At 36.7% G+C, this 21,989-nt stretch overlaps 1 protein-coding gene across 4 annotated transcripts in view; it reads right to left on the reverse strand.

The window, feature by feature from the left end:
• Window positions 1-21,989, reverse strand: part of Grm5 (glutamate metabotropic receptor 5) — a 456,261-nt gene that overhangs the window by 91,702 nt on the left and 342,570 nt on the right. For all 4 annotated transcript variants that reach the window (XM_013124694.3, XM_005085371.3, XM_013124691.3 and 1 more), the window contains exon 5: window positions 17,930-18,165. In XM_013124694.3, coding sequence (XP_012980148.2) covers window positions 17,930-18,165 — 236 coding nt within the window. The remainder of the gene's footprint in view (window positions 1-17,929; window positions 18,166-21,989) is intronic.

A 21,989-nucleotide genomic window follows, 5' to 3' on the forward strand; every position in this document is an offset into this window, starting at 1 on the left:
GAGTTTGCTGTGGTTAACAAAACACTCAGCTGAGGATCCACTTGTTTATGTAAGTACTTGTTCATGTAAGGGAAGATCTTCAATGGAGAGTGACATCTGAATGCCTCTGTACTAATCTCTGATTTGGCAGGAAAAGTGATGAGGAGGATGAGATGGAATTGTGGGCTTGCCATTTCTTATATCGGGAAGAATACAGAGGAGAGAGTAAAAATTAGATCTGTGCTAAAATAAAAAAACCAAACAAACCCTTCCTGGCATTCAGGGCTCTAGATTTCATGGATAGAATCATGCCCTGATGCAGGAGAGAAGCAAGGTAAAATGAAGGGGATACCTCTAAGGTCTGAACAATAATACAGCAGAAGGGAAATCACATGATTCACCATATAGCTTGTGGACTTAAAGATTCTTCAAAGTGCTGGGCGGTGGTGGTACACGCCTTTAATCCCAGCACTCTCGAGGCAGAGGCAGGCAGATCTCTGTGAGTTCGTGGCCTGACTGGTTGACAGCCTCCAAAACAATACAGAGAAACCCTGTCTCCTAAAACCAAAAAAAAAAAAAGATTCTTCAAACTGATACTTTGTTTATGAAAATTTCAAAGAAAACATCATTATCTTTGTTTTGCTTTTTTATGCCAATTTAAGTAGTGAAGATGGGACTGTGTTTTCAGGAGAGTTAAAAATAAATGAAGCCAATAAAGAAGGAAATTAGGATTGGCATGAGGCCTTGGGGCTTTGTTGAGCCCCAGGGTGGGAGGTGATCTTTAAGGTACAGGAAAGACTATGGCAGTTCTGAATCATTTAGGAGAACATGTAAATAAGGATTGTAAGGTGCTAACATACTCAGGAGGGGATAAAAGATGGAAAGCAGTCACTATGGCATGTCCAGTTCACTTGAAGGTGTGCATGGGAAGACTTGAGCCTAAGTGGTATTCTTAGGGGAAATATTTTGACAGGAAGCCAAATGTTGTGCTTCTGGAATACTTGGACAGGCGTTGGAAGTTATGGCTTAGAAAGTTAACTAAAGAGGTGAAAGGAATAGAAGACAGTGACAGGTGAAAAAGATGAAGTTTATGCTAGGGGTCGTTAGCTATCCCTCCAAAGTAAACAATTCAGTGTTCCCTGTTAAAGTATGCTGGGTTGCTATTGTTATACCCCAGCAAACATTCAGGAGTCAGGACTGGTGGATGACAGGTGCCCTGCTGAAGTTATAAGAATCTGGAAGTAGGCTTCAATGGAAAGAGAGACAGAGGAGAACATGCTTTCTTTCTCTTTGCAACACAGGCAGGCTGCACAGGATTTTGCACATCACAGGTACTAGTAGGGAAACTTCAGGTATTTTTAATTAAATTGATATGATGTTACTCATCAAATTACCTTATAAAAATCAGTATCATTACTAGAGATTGCTTCTTCCTTCACTATCAGTGGTAGATGAAAATGCATTTTTGTTTCTTTTTTATTTAAATTAGAAACAAGCTTGCTTCACATGTCAATCCCAGTTCCATCTTCCTCCCACCCTACTCGGCACCCCCACCAGGCACCCTAGCTTGCCCCCAAAAAAATCACCACTCTGTTTTCCAGGGAGAGTGAGGCCCACCATGCGGTATCTCCAGCGTCTGGTATTTTGTTCAGGGCAGGGCCTAGGCCCTCCCCCAAGACTCCAGGCTGAGGAAGCATCCCTCATTGTGTTGTGGGCACCCAAAGTCCATTTGTATGCCAGGGATAAATACTGATCTACTGCCCAAGGCCCCAAGGATTGCCTAGGCCAACTCACTGACAGCAATTTCAAAGAATTTGGATTAGTCCATGCTGGACTCCCTTGTAAGGGTCAGCTGTTTCTGTGGGTTAAACCCAGCCTTGACCCCTTTGCTCATCAATTCTCCCTCTCTGTAACTGGATTCCAGGAGTTCAGTTCAGTTTTAGCTGTGGGTGTCTGCCTTTGCTTCTATCAGTCACTGGATGGAGGTTCTGTTTCGCAGACTCTCTGTCAGTGGGATTGTATGCTGGCACTTTCCTGATCTGTCTATAAAATCCATATATGAGTGAGTACATACCATGTTTGTCTTTTTTGTGACTGGGTTACCTCACTCATGATGGTTTCTTCTAGTGCCGTCCATTTGCCTGCATTTTAAGATTCCGGTGTTTTTATGTTTGTTTCTTTGTTTTTTTTTTCCTGAATAGTATTTCATTGTGTAAATATGCCAGATTTTCTCTATTTACTCTTCAGTTGAGGGTCATCTATGTTGCTTCCAGGTTCTGGCTATTACAAAAAATGCTGCTATTAATATAGTGGAATGGATGTTCTTGTTATATGCATCTTTTGGGTTTATGCCTAAGAGTGGAAATTCTGGGTCTTGCAGTACGCTGATTCCCATTTTCCTGAGGAATCTCCATAGTGATTTCCAAAGTGGTTGTACGAGTTGGCACTACTATGAGGAGTGGAGGAATGTTCCCCATTCTCCACATCCTCTCCAGCATTAGTGGTTTTGATTTTAACCATTCAGACAGGAGTAAGACGGTATCTCCGAGTTGTTTTGATTTGTATTTCCCTGATGGCTAGGGATGTTGAGCACTTTCTCAAGTGTCTCTCAGCCATTTTAGACTCATATATTGGGAATTCTCTATTTAGTTCTGTAGCCCACTTTTTAATTGGATCCTTTGGTGTTTTGGAGACTTGCTTCTTGAGTTCTTTGTAAATTTTGGAGATCTGCTCTCTGTCAGATCTCTGTGGGGTTAGTGAATATGTTTTCCCATTCTGTGGACTGCCTTTTTGTCTTGTTGACTGTGTCCTTTGCCTTACAGAAGCTTCTCAGTTTCAGGAGGTACCACTTATTATTTATTGATGTCTGTGCTACTGGTATTATGTATAGAAAGCAGTCTCCTGTACCAATTTGTTCAAGGGTTACCTCCCATTTTCTATTCTAAGAGGTTCAGTGTGGCTGGATTTATTTTGAGGTCTTTGATCCATTTGGACTTAAGTTTTTTGCATGGCGATAGACATGGATCTGTCTGCAGTCCTCTGCATGCCAATATCCAGTTATTCCAGCACCATTTGTTGAAGATAATTGCTTTTTTCCATTGTATAATTTTAGCTTCTTTGTCAAAGATCAGGTGTTCCCAAGTGTATGGGTTAATTTCGGGTGTTCAATTCAATTCCAATGGTCTACCTGTCTATTTTTGTGTCAATACCAAGGTGTTTTCAGGACTATAGATCTATGATAGAGCTTGAAGTCAGGGATGCTGATGCCTCCGGACATTGCTTTGCTGAACAGGGTTGTTTTAGCTATCCTGGGTCTTTTGTTTTTCCATATATAGTTCAGAATTGATCTTCCAAGGTCTGTGAAGTATTGTACTGGGATTTTCATGGGAATTGCATTGAAACAGTAGATTGTCTTTTCCAAGATTGCCATTTTTACTATATGTATCTTACCTATCCAAGAGCATAGGTGATCTTTCCATTTTCTGGTGTCTTCTTTAATTTTTTTCTTTAAAGACTCAAAGTTCTTGCAATACAGGTCTTTCACTTGTTTGGTTGGTATTATCCCAAGGTATTTTATGTCATTTGTGGCCATTGTAAAGTGTGATGTTTCTCTGATTTCTTTCTCAGCCTTTTTGTCATCTGTATGTAGTAGGGCTACTGATTTTCTTGACTTGATCTCGTATCCTGCTACTTTGCTGAAGGTATCAGCTGTAGGAGTTCCCTGGTAGATTTTTTTGGGTCACTTATGTAAACTATTATATCATCTACAGATAGTGAAAGTTTGACCTCATTCTTTCCCATTTATATCCCCTTGATCTCCTTTTGTTGTCTGATTGCTCTATCTAGAACTTCAAGTACAATATTGAAGAGGTACGGAGAGAGGCAACAGCCTTGTCTTGTTCCTGATTTTAGAGGAATCGCATTGAGTTTCTGTCCATTTAGTTTTATGTTGGCTGTTGGTTTGCTATATATAGCTTCCATTATGGTTAGGTATGTTCCTGTTATTCCAGATATCTCCAAGACCTTTATCATGAAGTGGTGTAGGATTTTGTCAAAGACTTTTTCAGCATCTAGTGAGATGACCATGTGATTTTTGTTTCTCAGCTTGTTTATATGGTGGATTACACTGATGAATTTTCATATGTAGTCCCATCCCTGCATCCCTGGGATGAAACCAATTTGATCATGGAGGATGCGATTTTTGATGTGTTCTTGGGTCCAATTTGCCAGTATTTACTATTTTTGCATGAATGTTCATGAGTGATATTGGTCTGAAGTTCCCTTTCTTAGTTGTGTTATTGAAGCCACTTAAAAAGAGTTTGGCAAAGACTCTCCTGTTTCTATTGCATGGAAAACTTTTAGAAGAATATGTGTAAGGTGTTCTTTGAATTTCTGGTGGAATTCTGCACTGAGGCCATCTGGACTTGGGCTTATTTTGGTTAGGAGAGTTTTGACGACTGCGTCTATTTCTTTAGGGGCTATAGGTCTATTTAAATTGCTTATCTGTTCTTGATTTAATTTTGGCAAGTGGTATTTATTGAGAAAATTGTCAATTTCCTTTAAATTTTCAAATTTTGTGGAGCACAGGTTTTCAAAGTATGACCTGATGATTCTCTGGATTTCCTCAGTGTCCATTGCTATGTCCCCCTTTTTATTTCTGATTTTGTTAATTTGCATGTTCACACTCTGTGGTTTGGTAAGACTAGATAATGGTTTGTTTACCTTTTTTATTTTCTCAGAGAACTAACTCTTCCCTACATTGATTCTTTGTATTGTTTTCCTAGTTTCTACTTTATTGAGTTCAGCTGTCAATTTGATTATTTCCTGCTCTCTATTCCTCCCGGGTGAGTTTGCTTCCTTTTGTTCTAGAGTTTTCAGCTGTGCTGTTAATTCTCTAGTATGACTATTCTCCAGTTTATTAATGTGGGCGTTTAGTGCTATGAACTTTCCTTTTCGCACTGCTTTCAAAGTGTCCCACAAGTTTGGGTATGTTGTATCTTCATTCTCATTGAATTCTAGGAAGTCTTTAATTTCTTTTTTATTTCTTCTTTGACCCAGCAATAATGCAATTGCACATTATTTAATTTCCATGAGTTTGTAGGGTTTCTGCAATTTGTGTTATTGTTGAATTCTAACTTTAACACATGGTAATACGATAAAATACATGAAGTTTTTCCAATTTTTTTGTACCTGATGAGTTTTGATATGTGGCCGAGTATGTGGTCTATTTTTGAGAAGATTTCATGAGGCACTGAGAATGTTTGGATGGAATGTTCTATAGATATCTGCTAATCCCACTTGGATCATAACTTCTATTAGTTCCTTTGTTTCTTTGTTAAGTTTCTTTTTTTGATCCTTTCTATTGGTGAGAGTGGAGTGTTGAAGTCACCCATTCTAAGTGTGTGAGGTTTTATGTGTGATTTGAGTCTTAGTAATGTTTTTTTTTTTCCATGAACGTGGTTGCCTTTGTATTTGGGACATAGATGTTTAGGATTGAGACTTCATCTTATTGGATTTCTCCTGTGATGAGTATGAAATGACCTCTTTCAACTCTTTTGATTGATTTTAGTTTAAAGTCTAATTTAGTAGATATTTAGGATTGTTACCCCTGCATGTTTCTTTCGCCCATTTGATTGGAAAATCTTTTCCCAACCCTTAACTCCGAGGTAATGTCTGTCTTTGAAGCTGAGGTGTGTTTCTTGTTTGCAACAGAGGTTGGATACTGTCTTCAATTCCATTCTGTTAGCCTGTGTCTTTTTATGGGTGATTTAAGACCACTAATTTTGAGGGAGGGATATTAATGACCATTGATTGATAATTTTTTTTGAGTTGTCATTGTTGGTGGAATTGTGTGTGGATTTCCAGCCTTTTTTTCCTTTGGCTGTTGGTAAAGTGGAATTATCTATTGCCTATGTTTTCCCAATTTTAATTAACTTCCCTGCATTGGAGTTTTCCTTACAGAACTTTCTGTACGGCTGCATTAGTAGATATGTATTATTTAAATCTGGTTTTGTTATGAAATATCTTGTTTTCTTCATCTATAGTGATTGAAAGCTTGGTGGGTGTAGTAGTCTGGTCTCCTTCTGGCTTTCAGAGTTTCCATGGAGAAGTCAGGTGTAATTCTAATAGGTTTGCCTTTGTATGTTACTTACTCTCTTTCCTCAGATGCTCTTAATATTCTTTCTTTATTTTGTATGTTTGTGGTCTTGATTATTATGTGGTGAGAGAATTTTTTGTGGTCTACTCTGTTTGGTGTTCTGTAATCTTCTTGCACCTTCATTGGCATGTCTTTCTTTAGGCTAGGAAAGTTTTCTTCTATGATTTTGTTGAGTATGTTTTCTGCCCCTTTGAGGTGGTTTTCTTCACCTTCTTCTATACCTATTATTCTTAGGTTTGGTATTTTCATGGTGTCCCATATTTCCTGGATATTTTGTGTTAGGTATTTGTTGGACTTAAGATGCCACAGTGCACAGTATGCTGGCCTCAGCTAGTTGTGCAGAAAATATATTTTTGTTGTAGGTAGTAGTTACCATGGAGTTTCATAAACTTTAGAGAAAAAGTGACTGCTACTGTGGCATAATGGGCAAATGCTCAGCCATAAATGGAAGAAAATAGTCATGTATCTCCAACGGAACAGAAGGCATATAATTGTAGGTATTCCCTTTTGGAAGGTGAAGAGAAATTCTTACGACTCTTTTAAGACTGAATAAGCTAATGGAACTTGTAAGTCCACGGCAGCTCATCAATGTACAAGTGTCATAGGGCTCCTATCAGAGGGTATACAAGCAGCAAACAATTGCTTGGGAAGAAGAGATTCTGATGGAGCTATCTGCAACTTGCAAGAAAGCTTTATATATACATCCCCATTTTAGATGGTTTTTTTCAGTGATGTGGTTGCCTTTGAGTTACCCATACTCTTGGAAGTGAAATTCATTTAGATGATATTCCTCCATATCTCACCAGGAAGTCACACAACTTCTTTTCTCTTATTAGTATCTGCTATCAATCTATTTTCAAAAATCATTGATGAAAGTAATTGTTTGAAGAAAATAGTGATTCTTAGAAATTTTTAACAGCACATCATACTAAAAAAGAAAAGATTATAAAATGTATTTTGAAAGACATTATGAAGAAAAGCAATTAAATATATTATTAACCTTGCCATTATGAATATGTATTGTTTTGTTATAAGTTGGATGATAGTGTCCTTTGATTTATAACTCATCAGCTCAATAAAGGCTAAAACAGAGAGGAAGATTCTAGCTGCTGACATCTTGCCTTTTAACTGGACTGTGGTATGTATTCATTCACTCATTTTACAAGCGTGTACCACCTACATATAAAAGCAGTTTTAATCAATAGAATTCTCAGATACTTGTTATACATATGATGTATTATGAAATCAATAAAAAATCTAATAGTTACAGAGAGATCAATCTTCTTGTGTAGATGCACAAGTTTTAATTTATTTGGAATTACATAGCCTGAGACGAAAAGTTATGTAATATCAAAAAGTCTTGACACTCTGTAAGCTTTTAATTTTCTACCAGTAAAGGCACAAGTAAGGTAACTCTCTCATAAGATTGATTGGAATACAAAATATGATTGTGTAGAACGTAGCAAGCAATTGCTTAAAATGTTAATTATGATAATAATGGTTGTAATGATACCACTTAAATTTTGCAAATTATTAAATTAAGATAGTGTAATATTTATAAGGAGGCCTCATGGAATATCAATCCCATTGCTAGTTTTGATGAAATCTTCACTTTACATTATGTGAAGCTCTCCAATCCTATCATTCAGGAAGTTGAAGTAGACTCAGCCTGCCATGTTTTGCATTCCCTGACTGACAGAAAATGAGATCTTAGCAACTGCTCCCTAAATTGGAGCACCTTTTCAGAAAGTTAAGTAACACAAGCAGAAGCAGAAGAAAGGCTGTGTTTCTCCAAATAGTAATTTAAAAGATATATTTAATTTAATTTACTTAATATAATGCAGTTATCACTAGTTCATTATGATAGCAAAAAACATGATATGCGTTAAATTGTTATTTAGAAAGCAATCTTCTATGACATGGATAAACTATTTACTGATTATATAAGTTTTAAATCAGTGATTAATGTTTCTTTCCAACACTTAGTACCTTTTATCTATTTGATAAACTATTAGGTTTAAGTGCATAGTGATAATTCAACAGAGTAATGATATTTAACTTTCATAAAAGTAAAACCCTGGAATTGACATATAGGAAATGACCTCAATATGGCTTATTAAGTACAGTCTGTGCAGTAAATAATTTGGCCTTGGCCAAGAGGTCTATTCTCATGGTTCAGTTTCTAGGAGGTCATTGATGTCATAACTGATATAATTGTCTTTTATTAGAGTTAGATAAACCAGACAGTCTTAGGGTGAAGGCTGATCATGCCATAAAGAAAAATGATGTTATCAGAAATATTCTTTAGGTAGGGGTTTTGGTCAGTCAGCAAAGTGGGGACTGGACCTTTGCCATGAGGGCATCAACTAATCATGTCTACACAATGTAGCCCGGACATAAACTTTAGACACCGACGTATGGAGAACTTTTCTGGCTGGCAGTATTCCAAGTGCACTGTCACACACTGATAGGAAGAGTAATGAATTCTACTAACAAGTTAAACTTCACATTTAGAAGTCAGAGCTGTTGTTTAAAGTATTTGACTGACTTTAATATGAAAGTCTTTTAATAAACAATAGTCAGTCACAAGCTAAAAAATACCCCAAATCTTGAAGGAAAAGGCTCTTCATACAAACAGTTTGAGAAGGGAAATACCGATGTCAAATCCAGTTCACATGTTTAGCTTCTCCCCTTCCTTGGACCCTGTAGACTTATTTGCCAGCCTTTTACTTGCCTGTAGCTGAGTCGGCCATTCAGTTTAGGGAAAGAATGTATAGATGAATTTTCCTGTCTCTCTGGTCTGTTGAATTAATTTAATTAAGTCTTTCCTGAGAGTACAAAAGCCAGGCCTTGTCCATATCTGTTTTTGTGTGTTCTCCTATGACACTGCGAAAGTCAGTAGGAAGAAAAAAGATGATAACCAAGTAACTCGGATAAAGTGGCTGACAGTGTCAGGTATTGGAGAAGGTCTTACTAGCAAACTTACCATGTGCTGCTGAGAAGGTTAATTTGAGAGAGCTTGATGTATAAGAACACAATCCTAACCACAACTGGCTTTTTATGATTTTAAACTCTCCCACATTTCAAACAACACACTGCATACCATGTTTGTGCTTTCTCCTTTGTTATGGAAAGAGAATTAACAAGTGTCTAGTCCTTGACCTAGCTGACTCGAGTTTTTTTTTTCTGTCTCCATATTGTTTCCTCACACTGCTTCTGCATTGTCCCAAGTCTGCAGTTGCCTTGGATACCAAGAAAAACAGGCCCATTGGATGAATATCTTAAGACAAAGTACATACATATACAGCAAGCAACAGAGATATTTTTGGTACAAACAAAGCCCTAAATAATTGCCTAAGATAATAATCAAAATACCCTGGTCAGACCACGATGACTTGGATGGAGTCCATTCTTGCCTTTCTTTTTTCTTTTCTTTTTTTAACTACATAACACTGAGACCGTAGGTTATTAGATCTTAAGTCTTTGAAGCATAGTTCCACTGAAAACAAACACTGTTTCCTTCCTTGATCGCTGTTCCTTTATCTGCTTTTCAGGGATTGGTGGTATCATGTCTTGAATTAAATGTTCCCCATGGTCTTGGCAGCTGGTGCCACTGTGGGTAACATTTGACAGATGAAAAACTTGTGCCATTCCAAGTTCATTGTCTCTGCTTTTTGCTGGTGGTTCTATTTGTGAACTCTTTGCTCTTCTTGCCACCATGACTATCACCTGTTTCCACAATTTCCTGTCAAGAAGGACTTTATCCCCTTGGAACAATAGCTCAATAATCTCTTCCTTCTATATGCTACTTTTAGCCAGGGTGCTTTATTACAGCAATATAAGTGCAATAAAGTGGTTAAGCATATCTACTTTTTTAGGACTCCTGGATTTGCTATGCCCTCCACCCACCTACTACAGTAACATTATGAAGATATTACTACTGGGAATCAAAATATAAACCGCCAGTTCTCAATGTTCATTCGTAATATACAATTTTATCAGATAATGCCCCTATTACAAATAAAAATTATTTTGTTATTCCAACTATAATCAATGGAATGGAATAAACAAATTCAAAATCAAAGTAACTCATTCCTCTCCTCCTCAGATTAAAATATTGAACCAGTAATACCTGGCAGTTTCCCCAGGAGCAGAATAAACAGCTCAAATGCCCAAGATCCAGAGAGGGACATTTTCTAATGTCCAGGCAACTAAGTTTATTTTCTTTACTTTGCTGAGAAAAGATGGAACAAAACAACCAAATATTATCTCAGATGACAATGTGCCCTACTTTAGTTCTTTTACACAGATAAATACAAGGAAATAAAAGAAATGCCCATTCCTGTGTCCCACTGTTTAAGTCTCCAGGGTCTTTGCATTCTGTCAAAGGTGTAACACACACCCACTTTGAATCCAGTCAAAGTATCCTTTCCACTACAATCACCATTTTTAATTACTAGTAAAATTATTAAGTACTAGCATGTGTCTGCACTATTAACTAACATTGTGTTCAGTATGCCATGGTCAGTAGCTTGGGTGTTATAATCTACAAAGAATGTTTCAGTGGTTTTATTAAAAACAATAGTTAAAAAACACAATACCTTTCTGGGAAAGAAGAGAAAACTTTTAGCTAAAGAGAGAGGGTTATAATAACTCTCCAACACCATAGTACAAACAAATAGAGAAAAGCCAGATGAAATTCAGAGGCTGTGGTAGAGAGCACCAAGAGATGTCACAAAAATAGAGCAGGTGTGAAGCAGATGGCTCCTTTCTAACCAGGTGTCTTCACATTAAACTTTCAGGCACATGTTCCTTAGCTAGTACTGCCAACAATTCTATAAATTGAAAGCAGATTTTTCAGGTTAGAATAAAGTTGGAAATAGTTGATGATGCCCAAGACTACAGTGGTACAGAAGGGGACAGAAGAATAATTGCTGAAGTCATCTTTCATATGCTATGAGTTACTTTCCCATAGCATGGATATTGTACCAGGCGTTTAAACATGCTTGAACATTGCTGTCTTACTTTGCTTGTATTCCTTGGGGACAACATCTACCAATTGTCTTAGTTAGGGTGTCTATAGCAATAGAATAAAATGCCATGTCCGTAAAGCAAGTTGGGGAGGAAAGGGCTTAATGGGGTTTGCACTTTCATAATTTATTCCATCACTGAAAGAAGTCAGAACAGGAAGTCACATAGGACAGGAACCTGGAAGCAAGAGCTGATGCAGAGGCCATGGAGGAGTGCTGCTTACTAACTTGATCCACATGTTACTTTCTTATAGAACCCAAGACCACCAGCCCAGAGATGGCACCTCCCTCAATGGGCTGAACCCTCCCCTATGCATCACTAACTAAGAAACTACTCTACATGCTGGCCCACAGCCTGATCTCAATTGAGGTTTCCTCCTCTTAGATGGCTGTAGTCTGTTGCAAGTTGACATAAACTTCACAAACACACTGATTAAATTAAAAATGCTAATCTCCTAACCTCAAATTTTGGTGCAGCAAATTTGTAGATAGTCTGTAAATTCACAAATAGTTCAAGATTACTTTTCTTCTTTGATGGAGACTTTTTGATTTCCATTTACTTCTCTTTCTTAATACAATGCCATTCTTAACTGATTTCATTTTCAGAATTATGGCTTTTGAATTTGTTCTGAAGTTTTATTTTTACTTTCTTTTTTTATATTTTATTTTCCAGTTTAAATTTAGATAAGAAACGAGGTTGCTTCACAGGTCAGTTCCAGGTCCCTCTCCCTTTCCCTCCCCTCCTCCCGTGCCCTCCCCCCAACCCCCCACCCGTTATCCCCTCATTCCCCCAGGGAGGGTGAGGCCCTCCATTGGGGTGTCCATAGTCTGTCATTTCATATAGGGCAGGACCTAGACCCTTCCCCAAGAGTTCATGGTGACAGTGCACCTCACATTGTTCTATGGGAGTCCAAAGTCCATGTGTATACTTGGGATGGGTACTGATCTGCTGCCCAAGGCTCAATAGATTCCCTAGGCCTCCTCACTGACACCCAGATTCAGGGGGTCTTGATCAGTCCCATGCTGGATTCCCAGGCTGATGCCTGGGATTCAAGAGTTAACCTTTGTCTGGTCAGCTGTTTCTGGGGGTTAAACCAGTCCAGTCTTAATCCCTTTGATCATCAGTCCTCCTTCTCTGTTACTGGCTTTCTTGAGTTCAGCTCAGTACTTAACCAAGGGAGTCTGCCTCTTCTTCGATCAGCCACTAAATGAAGTTTCTGTTTCCCAGACTCTCTGGCCATAGGATTGTAGGCTGGCACTCCCCAGATCTATGTCTAAAATCCATATATGAGAGAGTACATGCCATGTTTCTCTTTTTGTGACTGGGTTACCTCACTCAGGATGGTTTCTTCTAGTGTCATCCATTTGCCTGCGAGTCTCATGATTCCATTAATTTTTTCTGCTGAATAGTACTCCATTGTGTAGATGTACCACATTTTCTCTATCCACTCTTCAGGTGAGGGACATCTAGGTTGCTTCCAAGTTCTGGCTATTACAAATAAAGCTGCTATGATGTGGTGAAAGGGGGACACTCCTCCATTGCTGGTGGGAGTGCCAACTGGTTCAGCCACTTTGGAAATCAGTATGGAGATTCCTCAGAAAAATGGGAATAAACCTACCACAAGACCCAGCAACTCCACTCTTAGGCATATATCCAAAAGATGCCCATTCATACAACAAAGATGTTCTGAAGTTTTAGAATGATTAGTGCTGTGAATTTTCTTGAGAAAAGCTAGAACTGAGCTCTTACCAAAATCCAACCACACTTTCTCATAGACCCTCTCTATTGAATACTGTGGCAGTCATTTCGCTCCTAAGCCAACTGCTAAGACCCTATGTTAAGTGCTCATAATATGTTCTTAGGTGTTTTATTAGGTGAATATCTAGTATTACCTCAAACTTACAGCTGAAGAATCTAAGTGATGAGACTTGAAATAACATCTCATATCATAGAGGTAATAATTTGAAGACCTATATAATAAATTTATCAAATATTGAAGCTTGTCAGAAACTACTATCCTACCATGTGTCTGTCAAAATAATAATATTATTCCTGTTTATTAATATGTGATTTTACCTTATACTGGTAGAATTTTTGGGTCCAATAGATTCAGTTATTCCTGAAGTTATATCTGAAGATGCACATTAAGGAGACTTCATTATACTCTCTTTGGCTTTCTATTGCTTCCATATACACTTTTAGTCTTCTACTTACAGTCAGTAATTTTGGGTAGGTATTTTTATTACCACTGTACTACCCTATAGTCTTTTTCATGTTTCTCCTAGTTATCTGTAAGCATGCACCTTAGTACCTTCAAACTTGAAACATTTTAGCAGACGTTATGTTCCTTGTGAAGAATCATTCCACTTAATTCATCTATCTTCTCATTTTACTAATAAAATTTTGTCAGTGACCTAATTTTGAAACCATGAAGTGACCCGTGCCCACTCCCATTCTTTCAACTCTGCTCCTTGTTTGGGTTCAAGAAGCAAAATTCATGTCTTCATGCTCATGTCATGATCGTTTACTGATTGAACCACATCACCGGCCTCGGTATTTCAATCACTCCCTTATTCCTATACATTTTGTATTTGAAATATCTGTAGAGGAATTAAAATATTTGAAGGAAAGACCTGCCAGTCTATGAATTCTGTCCCATTATTCTTAAAATTATCTCATGATCTTGCTCATTGAATTTTTGAAAAAAACATTATTTGATAAAGAAAAACAGTTTTCTTATCAAACTTAAACTTAATAAACACCCTGGATTCATTTCAATAATTCATTAAATGAAAACAAATTATGTGACATTCAGGGACTGTTTAGTATCTGATCTGATAATCATGGAGCCTCTAACTAATCTGTACAATATTTTGGAAGCAACAGCTTAAATACCATGGGTATATTCCAAAAGGAAGTAAACTGTGAGTCACTGGGGAGTTGCTATAGTAACAGATGGATCCTATAATTCTAGTAGTCACTTTGCTCATTGACTGGCATTTACAAATCTTGACAAAAGCCCAATAATTTTTATCCACTGGGAAAGGCAGGAAGGTAGCAAGTCCTGATCATTAATAGTTGCCATGATATCCCTCAAATATCTGGTGTCTTAACACAATGCAAGTGTATCTCTTGCTCACATAACAGTTTGAGGCCAACTGTGAAGCTCTTGAGTCTTAAGTGACTAAAGGAACCACACTTCTATCACATGACTTTGGATCTCCTGAATGCTTATTTTCAGTCATATGGACGTGGGAAGAAGTGTGAGCCTAGAATCTCTTGTGAGTTTTTAGGTACTATATCTATAAATGGCACACATCACTGCACAACATATTCTGTTGGCCAATACTGGTTAGTTACTGAAAGGTAGGCTTGAAAATGTTGCTTTCCTATGAAAGCAGAAAAAAGGAATGAATTTGTGGAACACCTATTCTATCTTGGCCTCACCATTGCTTTGATACACAAAGGAATTTGATATCTGAATATGACAGCTTTTCTTCTGAATGGGGTAATACCAAGAATGCATTTCCATTAGTTTAAATGGTAATAGCAAAAATTCTTAAAAGATAAATTCCTCCAAATAATGACCAGGTCATCTTCAACACCATTACAAAGGGTTACATGCTTAGAGATATCCAACAGCTAAGTGTTGCTATTCATTCTCAAACTCAGACATTTCAGCAATGCATCAAATATCCATAAGGTTTCCACTTTGTTTCTGTTTGTGTTTGTGTGTGTGTGAGTGTGTGAGTGTGTGTGTGTTATCTCCTTACTTCAATACTTCAATCAATTTTCTCCCTTCCTATCTCAGAACCTGACAGACTGACAGATGAGCTTCAAAACCCAATGAAAGGTGAGGGGGCTTGTGAAAAAGAATTCCATAATTACCAACCATGATCAAACAGAAATCCTTTTCATAATAGATTCAATTCTCACACTATTTTCCTTTCTCTCAAACAGTTATCTTATATCCTCTGCTCTTCCCTGTCTTTTTCACACCCACAATCACTTTCCACTATTTCAGATACTCTGAAGGGCAGAGTTTGTCCTAAGCAAATATGTCCATGACTCTTGTTATAAAAGCAACGCAGTGAAATAAACACCTTATCATCTGACAGTCTGTGTAAAAGTGAATTGTAATCAAAGTAACCTCAGAATAGAACACAAATAACAACAAGAACCATCAAACAAAATGACAAGAAGTGCCTTCGGAAGTCCTTCTTTTGCTCAAATTCTGGCTTCTTAAAAGCCAGATTCAGTATTATCTGATCAGTTTTATCTTGCACTCTTCTTCCTTTACAAGAATAAATGCTCTGTGATTTTAACTAATTTTTCTCTCTTTTTTTTTGGTGATATGCAGCTTTGACATCTAGGAAAACTGGATGGCAAATAGTTGTCACTATGTATTTTCTGAGGGCATATATACCTTTCCTTGTTTTAACACTGTATCTTTAGTACTTAAGTAGAACTTAAGTGCTTTGATGTCAAATATTAGATCATACATTCCCTTTGGATTCTACTTCTTATTTGCCTGATGTTGCAAATACTTAATTACAATTTATTAATGCAAATGATCTTTTTAAAAGTCAAATTTTCACCATGGTCTTAGTGACCCTGTCTTTGATAGAAAGGTTGTCCTGTTATTTTAGTGTCATGTCACAGCTGTAGGGGACAACAGTTCCTTTATTTAGTAACCATCTGGCCTGGGAGCCATTCTCTACAATTTATAAAGGTTGTGGCACTGGCAATTACTTACTTGTTAAAACAGGCCAGTCGTGGAGGCTGTGGAAACAACAATCCCACACAGTTGCCACAGCTTTATGGATAAATACATTTGTAGGAACTAGCAGAGCAAGAATATATATTAAAATTGATCTGGTTCCCCCTGTGTGCTTAAGGAGTGGTACTTGTTTCAAGTAGTGTACTTACTGTATAATCTATATTACTATCAAGAACAGCCTTGGAAAGGCAGTGTGTGTGCGTGCATGCATGCGTGTGTGTGTGTGTGTGTGCGTGAGTGTCTGTATGTGTGTGTTGTGTGTGTGTGTGTGTGTGTGTGTGTGCGTGTTATATTCTATCAGTGGTTATGAGTCAGATTTATTTGTAGGCTTCCTGAGTCTAAACCTACTGCTTTATCCAGTAGACCTTCTGCATTCAGCAAGTGATCGAAGTCTCAGCACCCTGTTTCACAGCACATATTCAAGTTTCAGTTCTTAGATACTTCTTTTATTTTGAGGATTCTGTGTCCACATATACAGCTTTCATTTGTAATTTCCTTGAATAATTTTTGATGATGGGTATTTTTCAAGGAAAACAGGATGTACTAAACACCAGGATAAATATTTAGAAACACAATTCCTCCTATTTCTTAAACTCTGACTTTAAAATAAGAATTTTACCAGGTTATTTTTCTTTAAATGTTATTATGTGGGATCTCAATGAGAAATCTATTACCTAATAGATTTCATCTTATTTGGCTTTTACAATTCTGTTCTCAAATTCTAGAAGCTTTTTCTCTCAGATAATCACTTCTCAAAAATCTAGTTTTCCTTTTCTGTCATGTTTTCAGCTTGTGAGATATCCAAGTATTCTGAACAATAACTACAACACTAATGAATACTTTGAATAGCAAACAAAAGATGGAATGGTGACCTAAACCTAGATCATTCTTCATTGGCAGGGCCCTAATTAGGAGGTAGCTAGGAGATGAGACGATAAAGACAGAACAGGTGGGGTCAGATGGTCTTACATAAAATATGTTTCTTATGCTACGCAAGCTTATTAAGAAGTACAGCACATTATATACTATTTTCAGGAGATATATGAGACAAACTCAACAGAAAATAATCATACAATGGGACACCATCAGAGGGAAGCTAAATCAAACAATGACTGAGCGTGAAGAAGTAACTATATCATCAACTTTCAGTTCCAAAGGTGAGCAATTCTCCATAAAGTCCTTATCAATTTTAACTAAGTTTTGGTGAAGTTGACTTACATTTTAATTTTAGCTCTGCCTGGCTATTGAAAGCAAGGATCTTAGGATGTGCTACATATAATCAAATCCTTTGCCTAAGCCATATATCACTCACAACATTGATGACATGGAGTTGCAATTTTTCTAAGCACTATTACCTTACTTATAAGACGCTAAAACTTTGAAGACAGTACCCTTTTAACTGAAGTAGTGATTTGTCACATTGTTGAGCTGTATTTGCTTCATGACTGGATAATGGCTTTAGTGGGCTTATGTTTCCGAAAACATTCTAATTACATACTCGAAACTTCCTGTTACCATTTATGGAAGTAAGAAACAGTCCTTCTCTTTGACCTTTATTTACTCATTCTTTATACATACGTGTCATAACCTTGCTGACTAGTTCAAGGTAATAGAAATGCATCGAGCAGCTACCCTGCCTTCAGAGATGTTAAGAGTAGTTTCACTCTGGAGATAATTTATGTGATGCTTCTACCATAGTGCCTTACAGAAAAACATTCAAATTTTTGGATCCTAAAAATAGTTGTAATTTAATTATTTTAAATCTCAATAGAGTAAACACTTACTCAAAGATGTTTTTGTTAGTGAGAATAAAATCTGTTTATCTCTATTAAGTGGCAATACCCACTCTATTTATGGAAGAATTCTCATCACTAACAAATGATAGTCAGTATCCCATGACACACTTCACACAAATTGACACAATTCACACAAATTGGAGCCATAGTGTTATCCACTTTAAATGAAATAATAAATTGGCTTACTGTTGCAAGTCTTGTTGTACTTGCTGTTCTCCTGTGCAAACCCTTCTAGTCGACATTGAAAGCGATGCTGCCAAAATTCTTGAAACCAAGGGTTTCTGAGGTTTGTTTCTGGCCGGAGTTTCAGATAATAATCATCAAACCACTTGACATCAGGAGACTGGAGCTTGATGGTAATTCCACCAACAGCTTCTCGCTGATACCCATCTGTCACATCATACCTGTCAGCCCAGCCATCACTGGGAAAACAAACAAAAACAATCCCCTCAGTTTAGAACAAAAGTATTCCAGGAAGTGACTCTTTCTGGTTTGAGGTTCTAATTGTAAAATGGCTACTTCAGGACTCACAAAGACCTTGCTTTGCATGCCATAGTTGACTGTTATCTACCAGCCTGTTAGAAGTAAAAAGCAAGCAATAGCATGATGGAAAACCTGGATTTCAGATGCTAGAAGGCAATTATCGTACCTTGAATTATTATAGATGAAAAGTTAGTATTTTTAATGGAATTTTACAAACTGTAAAATACACTGCAAGTTTCACAATTTTGCCATGAATAATTTTCCTATATATTTTATAACTAAATCAAATAAACTTTAAATATATTCTTGTCATTTACATTACAATAGTCATTAAAAGAGTAACAATTAAGAATGGGAAATATTTGCAGAATATACACAGTATTCATTAAAATACACTATGGCATGATATTACTGTTATTTACATAAGAAAAATTATAAGGGTTAAAATATTACAGATAGTCATCTTATTAAATTTTGACTTTTGATAGTCTAATGCTGAAATATTTATAGACTACAGTGCATCTGCTTCTGGACAATCTATGGAACTTCTCAAGTGCATTTAAACATGTTAGAAATTATATATTTTCCTGGCTTCAAGAAATTAAACGATGGGATATCCATGAGAGGGAATACACTCCTTAACTCACCATCACACCAGGACTCTCATCTTAAGTGACCAGAACAGAATGAGGAAAAGTATTCTAAGTTTGTGTAGAAAATAACGGAAACACAATAACGGAAATGAAACACAAGAAAAGCCATTTAAACAAAATAGCATGTCCTGTAGCAGTTAGGAATCTTTGATTTGTCTGTCCTCTTGTCCACTGGAGCACACAACTGATGATGACTATCTTCTGCACCAAGAGATGCTGTTCTTTTCTTGAAGACATGGGGGTTGTCTTTCGGGAAATATATCCTTCAGGGAAATGTTGACAATTGAAAAACTAACTCTAAATAAGTAAAGAAGTAACATGGCGTGAGATGAAGGTTAGAGCAGAGGGGTGCCATCCCAATGTGAAGAAGAAGCAGGAAGATGTTTAGTTCGAGTAGCTGGTGGAAGAAAATATTTGTATTATAATTCACTCTTTACATTATCTATATTATTTTCCCCTGAATAAACATTTGTTTTCAATATAAAAATTTGGCTATAAAACCAGTACTGGGAAAACAAATAACAGAAAAAATGAATATCTCAAAATATGATATCCCATCCAATTCTGATTTAAGCATTGATAATTAGGAGTTGCTAGAGAAGGCATAGATTACTATTAGTAGATAACAGAGGTTACTCATGACGACCTGAGATATTTCCCAAGGCAAAAGGGTGGAAAGGAAGAAGAAGAAATAACCAAACAGAATGATCCAATTATTCTCCATAGGCTATTTAGACAAGATATCTTATTAAAAGTTATCTACAGAGTAATTTTAAAAAGTTGTAGTGGATTAGGAAACAAAAAGGAAAGCAGTAAATATGTCCCAATGTTCAGCTCCAGAAGCCTTTATTTAAAGCTGACAAGTTGAAGTGAAGTGGGCTTGTTTACCTCAATCCCTCCCTCTCTTGTTGCTGATGCAAGAATTTGGGGCTCACTGGCACTTAGGAGCTGCATGGGTGAACTGCAAACAGGATGGGAAGCTCTGTCTGTCAAGCAGAGTTCCCTTCTCCATGGATATGTGAATTCAAATTATTCCTTTGCTTAATGTTAGCTCACTGTTATGTAACACTGTGACTATGAATGTTATATAAAAATGTGAGATGATAATGGGCTCAATTTACTTCACAATCCATTCACTGAATTTAATGGAGTTTGAAAAAAAGCTTGTCTTGATAAACTCTCTTGTGTGTAGTTTCCATAGCTGAAAAGTATCTGGACTCAAGAATGTTAATATGTTCATCTTTGCCTTTGTTCTTTTATTCTTTGTTTTTCTCTGGTGTAAATATCTTCCCAACAATTTAGAAGGAGATAATGTTTTGTAATCAGCTTTACTAGCTCAAGGTGTAAGTTTAAAGTCATTGTGATCCAGATATTTTCAATTTATAGTAAAAATACAAAGCAACATGGAGTTAATAAAGAAACAGAAAATTCTCAATAGCAATGAGCCCAAACAGGTTTATTCTTTTTGAATTTATTAAGAATGTCAGTCAGGTAGCTTTCAAGAGTATTTTATGCTGGAAAGTTGCAGTATACACTAGTGATTGTTACAAATGAGATTTCAGACTTGTCTAAAATGACAGAGCATTTCAAACAAGGGATAAAAAGAATCTAAAAGTAAAATACATGTTAAGGAAAACTGGAATTTTCTTTCCTACCACCCAGTTCTGCTTACTGATTTGATAGAATGGTGTTCAACATTAATGATTCCAGTGACACATGTTTTACCATAGCAAAGAAAAAATGAGAGAAAGTTAAGGAAATGCCACACTTAAGGTGCTTTTCCAGACTTGGGGCCTGTCTGTCCAGCCTTCTGTCTAAGTAAGTTCTTTTTCTTCTCACTAGTGTGTATTTTGCTCATAATTTACAATCTATTCCACTTTTCTCTTTCCCAATTTTTAAAATACACGGGAGGTTATTGAATTTTTCTCTTTTCTCTTGTTGATTTTTATTATCCTATTTGCGAATTCTGGCCTGGGGCATAGATCAGCAGCAGAGCACCTTGTGTTCACAAAGCCCAGGGTTTAGTCTCAACTTTCCTCACAATGTATTTGCAAATTCAATACTTTCTACATTTTAATTACAATACCCATGTAAATGTTAGTTTAATTTTGAGTCATCCACAAACATGCAGAGAAGGAAAATCAGAGTATCCTGACATGATATTACATAGGAGATTGAATGAAATTTCTGTCATTTCTCACAAAGGGAAGTCTCTCATACTGTATTTACTCTCAGAATTTCCATATTTATAAGGGTATTGTTGGTGTGTCTACTTTCTTACATGGCCCCAAGGATACAACGTGTATGTGATGTAGTGTTCAACAACATAGGGAAATTGTGTTTATATAGAATACGCATACATTATATGACTTGCATTCAGAAATGAATAAAATGCTCTGCCCTGGACATGTTATAATAGTGAATTAACTTCATATTAAGAAAGAATATAGTCAAACAGAAACACATCTGAGACAAGAATGACTGTTGATTAGTTGATGAAAATACTGTGATCAGAAGTTTAGAGTAACTTAAACACACATTTCCTCTAGAAAAAAATCGCAATTCCTAATTTAGAATTTGCAGCGTTTGTAGAACATTGAAGTAAAAAAATGAGAATTGATGCATATATACTTTTAACTTGATTTTGTTCTAGTGTTTCTTCTAGCTTTGCTTCACCTGTAGTAACAAAGCAAGTTGGTTATTATGAGGAAGAAAAGCTTTCTCACACAGGAAGATTTAACCAAAGAGAAAATATCCATGAATACACACTTGTTCTCATAGAACTTCTTCGGTAGACATTTAGAATTCTTTATTTTCCTAAGATCCACGATATATTTTATTTTTAATAGTGTGCATATGTGTGTGTATGTGTGTGTGTTTGTATTAGGGTGTGTGTGCATATGCACACAGGTCAGTGCAGGTGCCTGTGGAATCCAGAAGACATCAGATAACCTCAATTTGGAGTAACAGGTGTTTTCTGAGATGTGATGTAGGACTTGTGAACCAAATTCAGGTCCTCTGTAAGTAGCACATGATGTAAACTGTTGAACTCTTACCAGTTCCTTATATTCCTTTATTTCTTTCCTGAAAACATCTTAAAAATATAATCA

The sequence above is a fragment of the Mesocricetus auratus genome, unplaced genomic scaffold, assembly GCF_017639785.1.
Source record: "Mesocricetus auratus isolate SY011 unplaced genomic scaffold, BCM_Maur_2.0 Super-Scaffold_4256, whole genome shotgun sequence".
In the NCBI taxonomy this organism is placed as follows: Eukaryota; Metazoa; Chordata; class Mammalia; order Rodentia; family Cricetidae; genus Mesocricetus; species Mesocricetus auratus.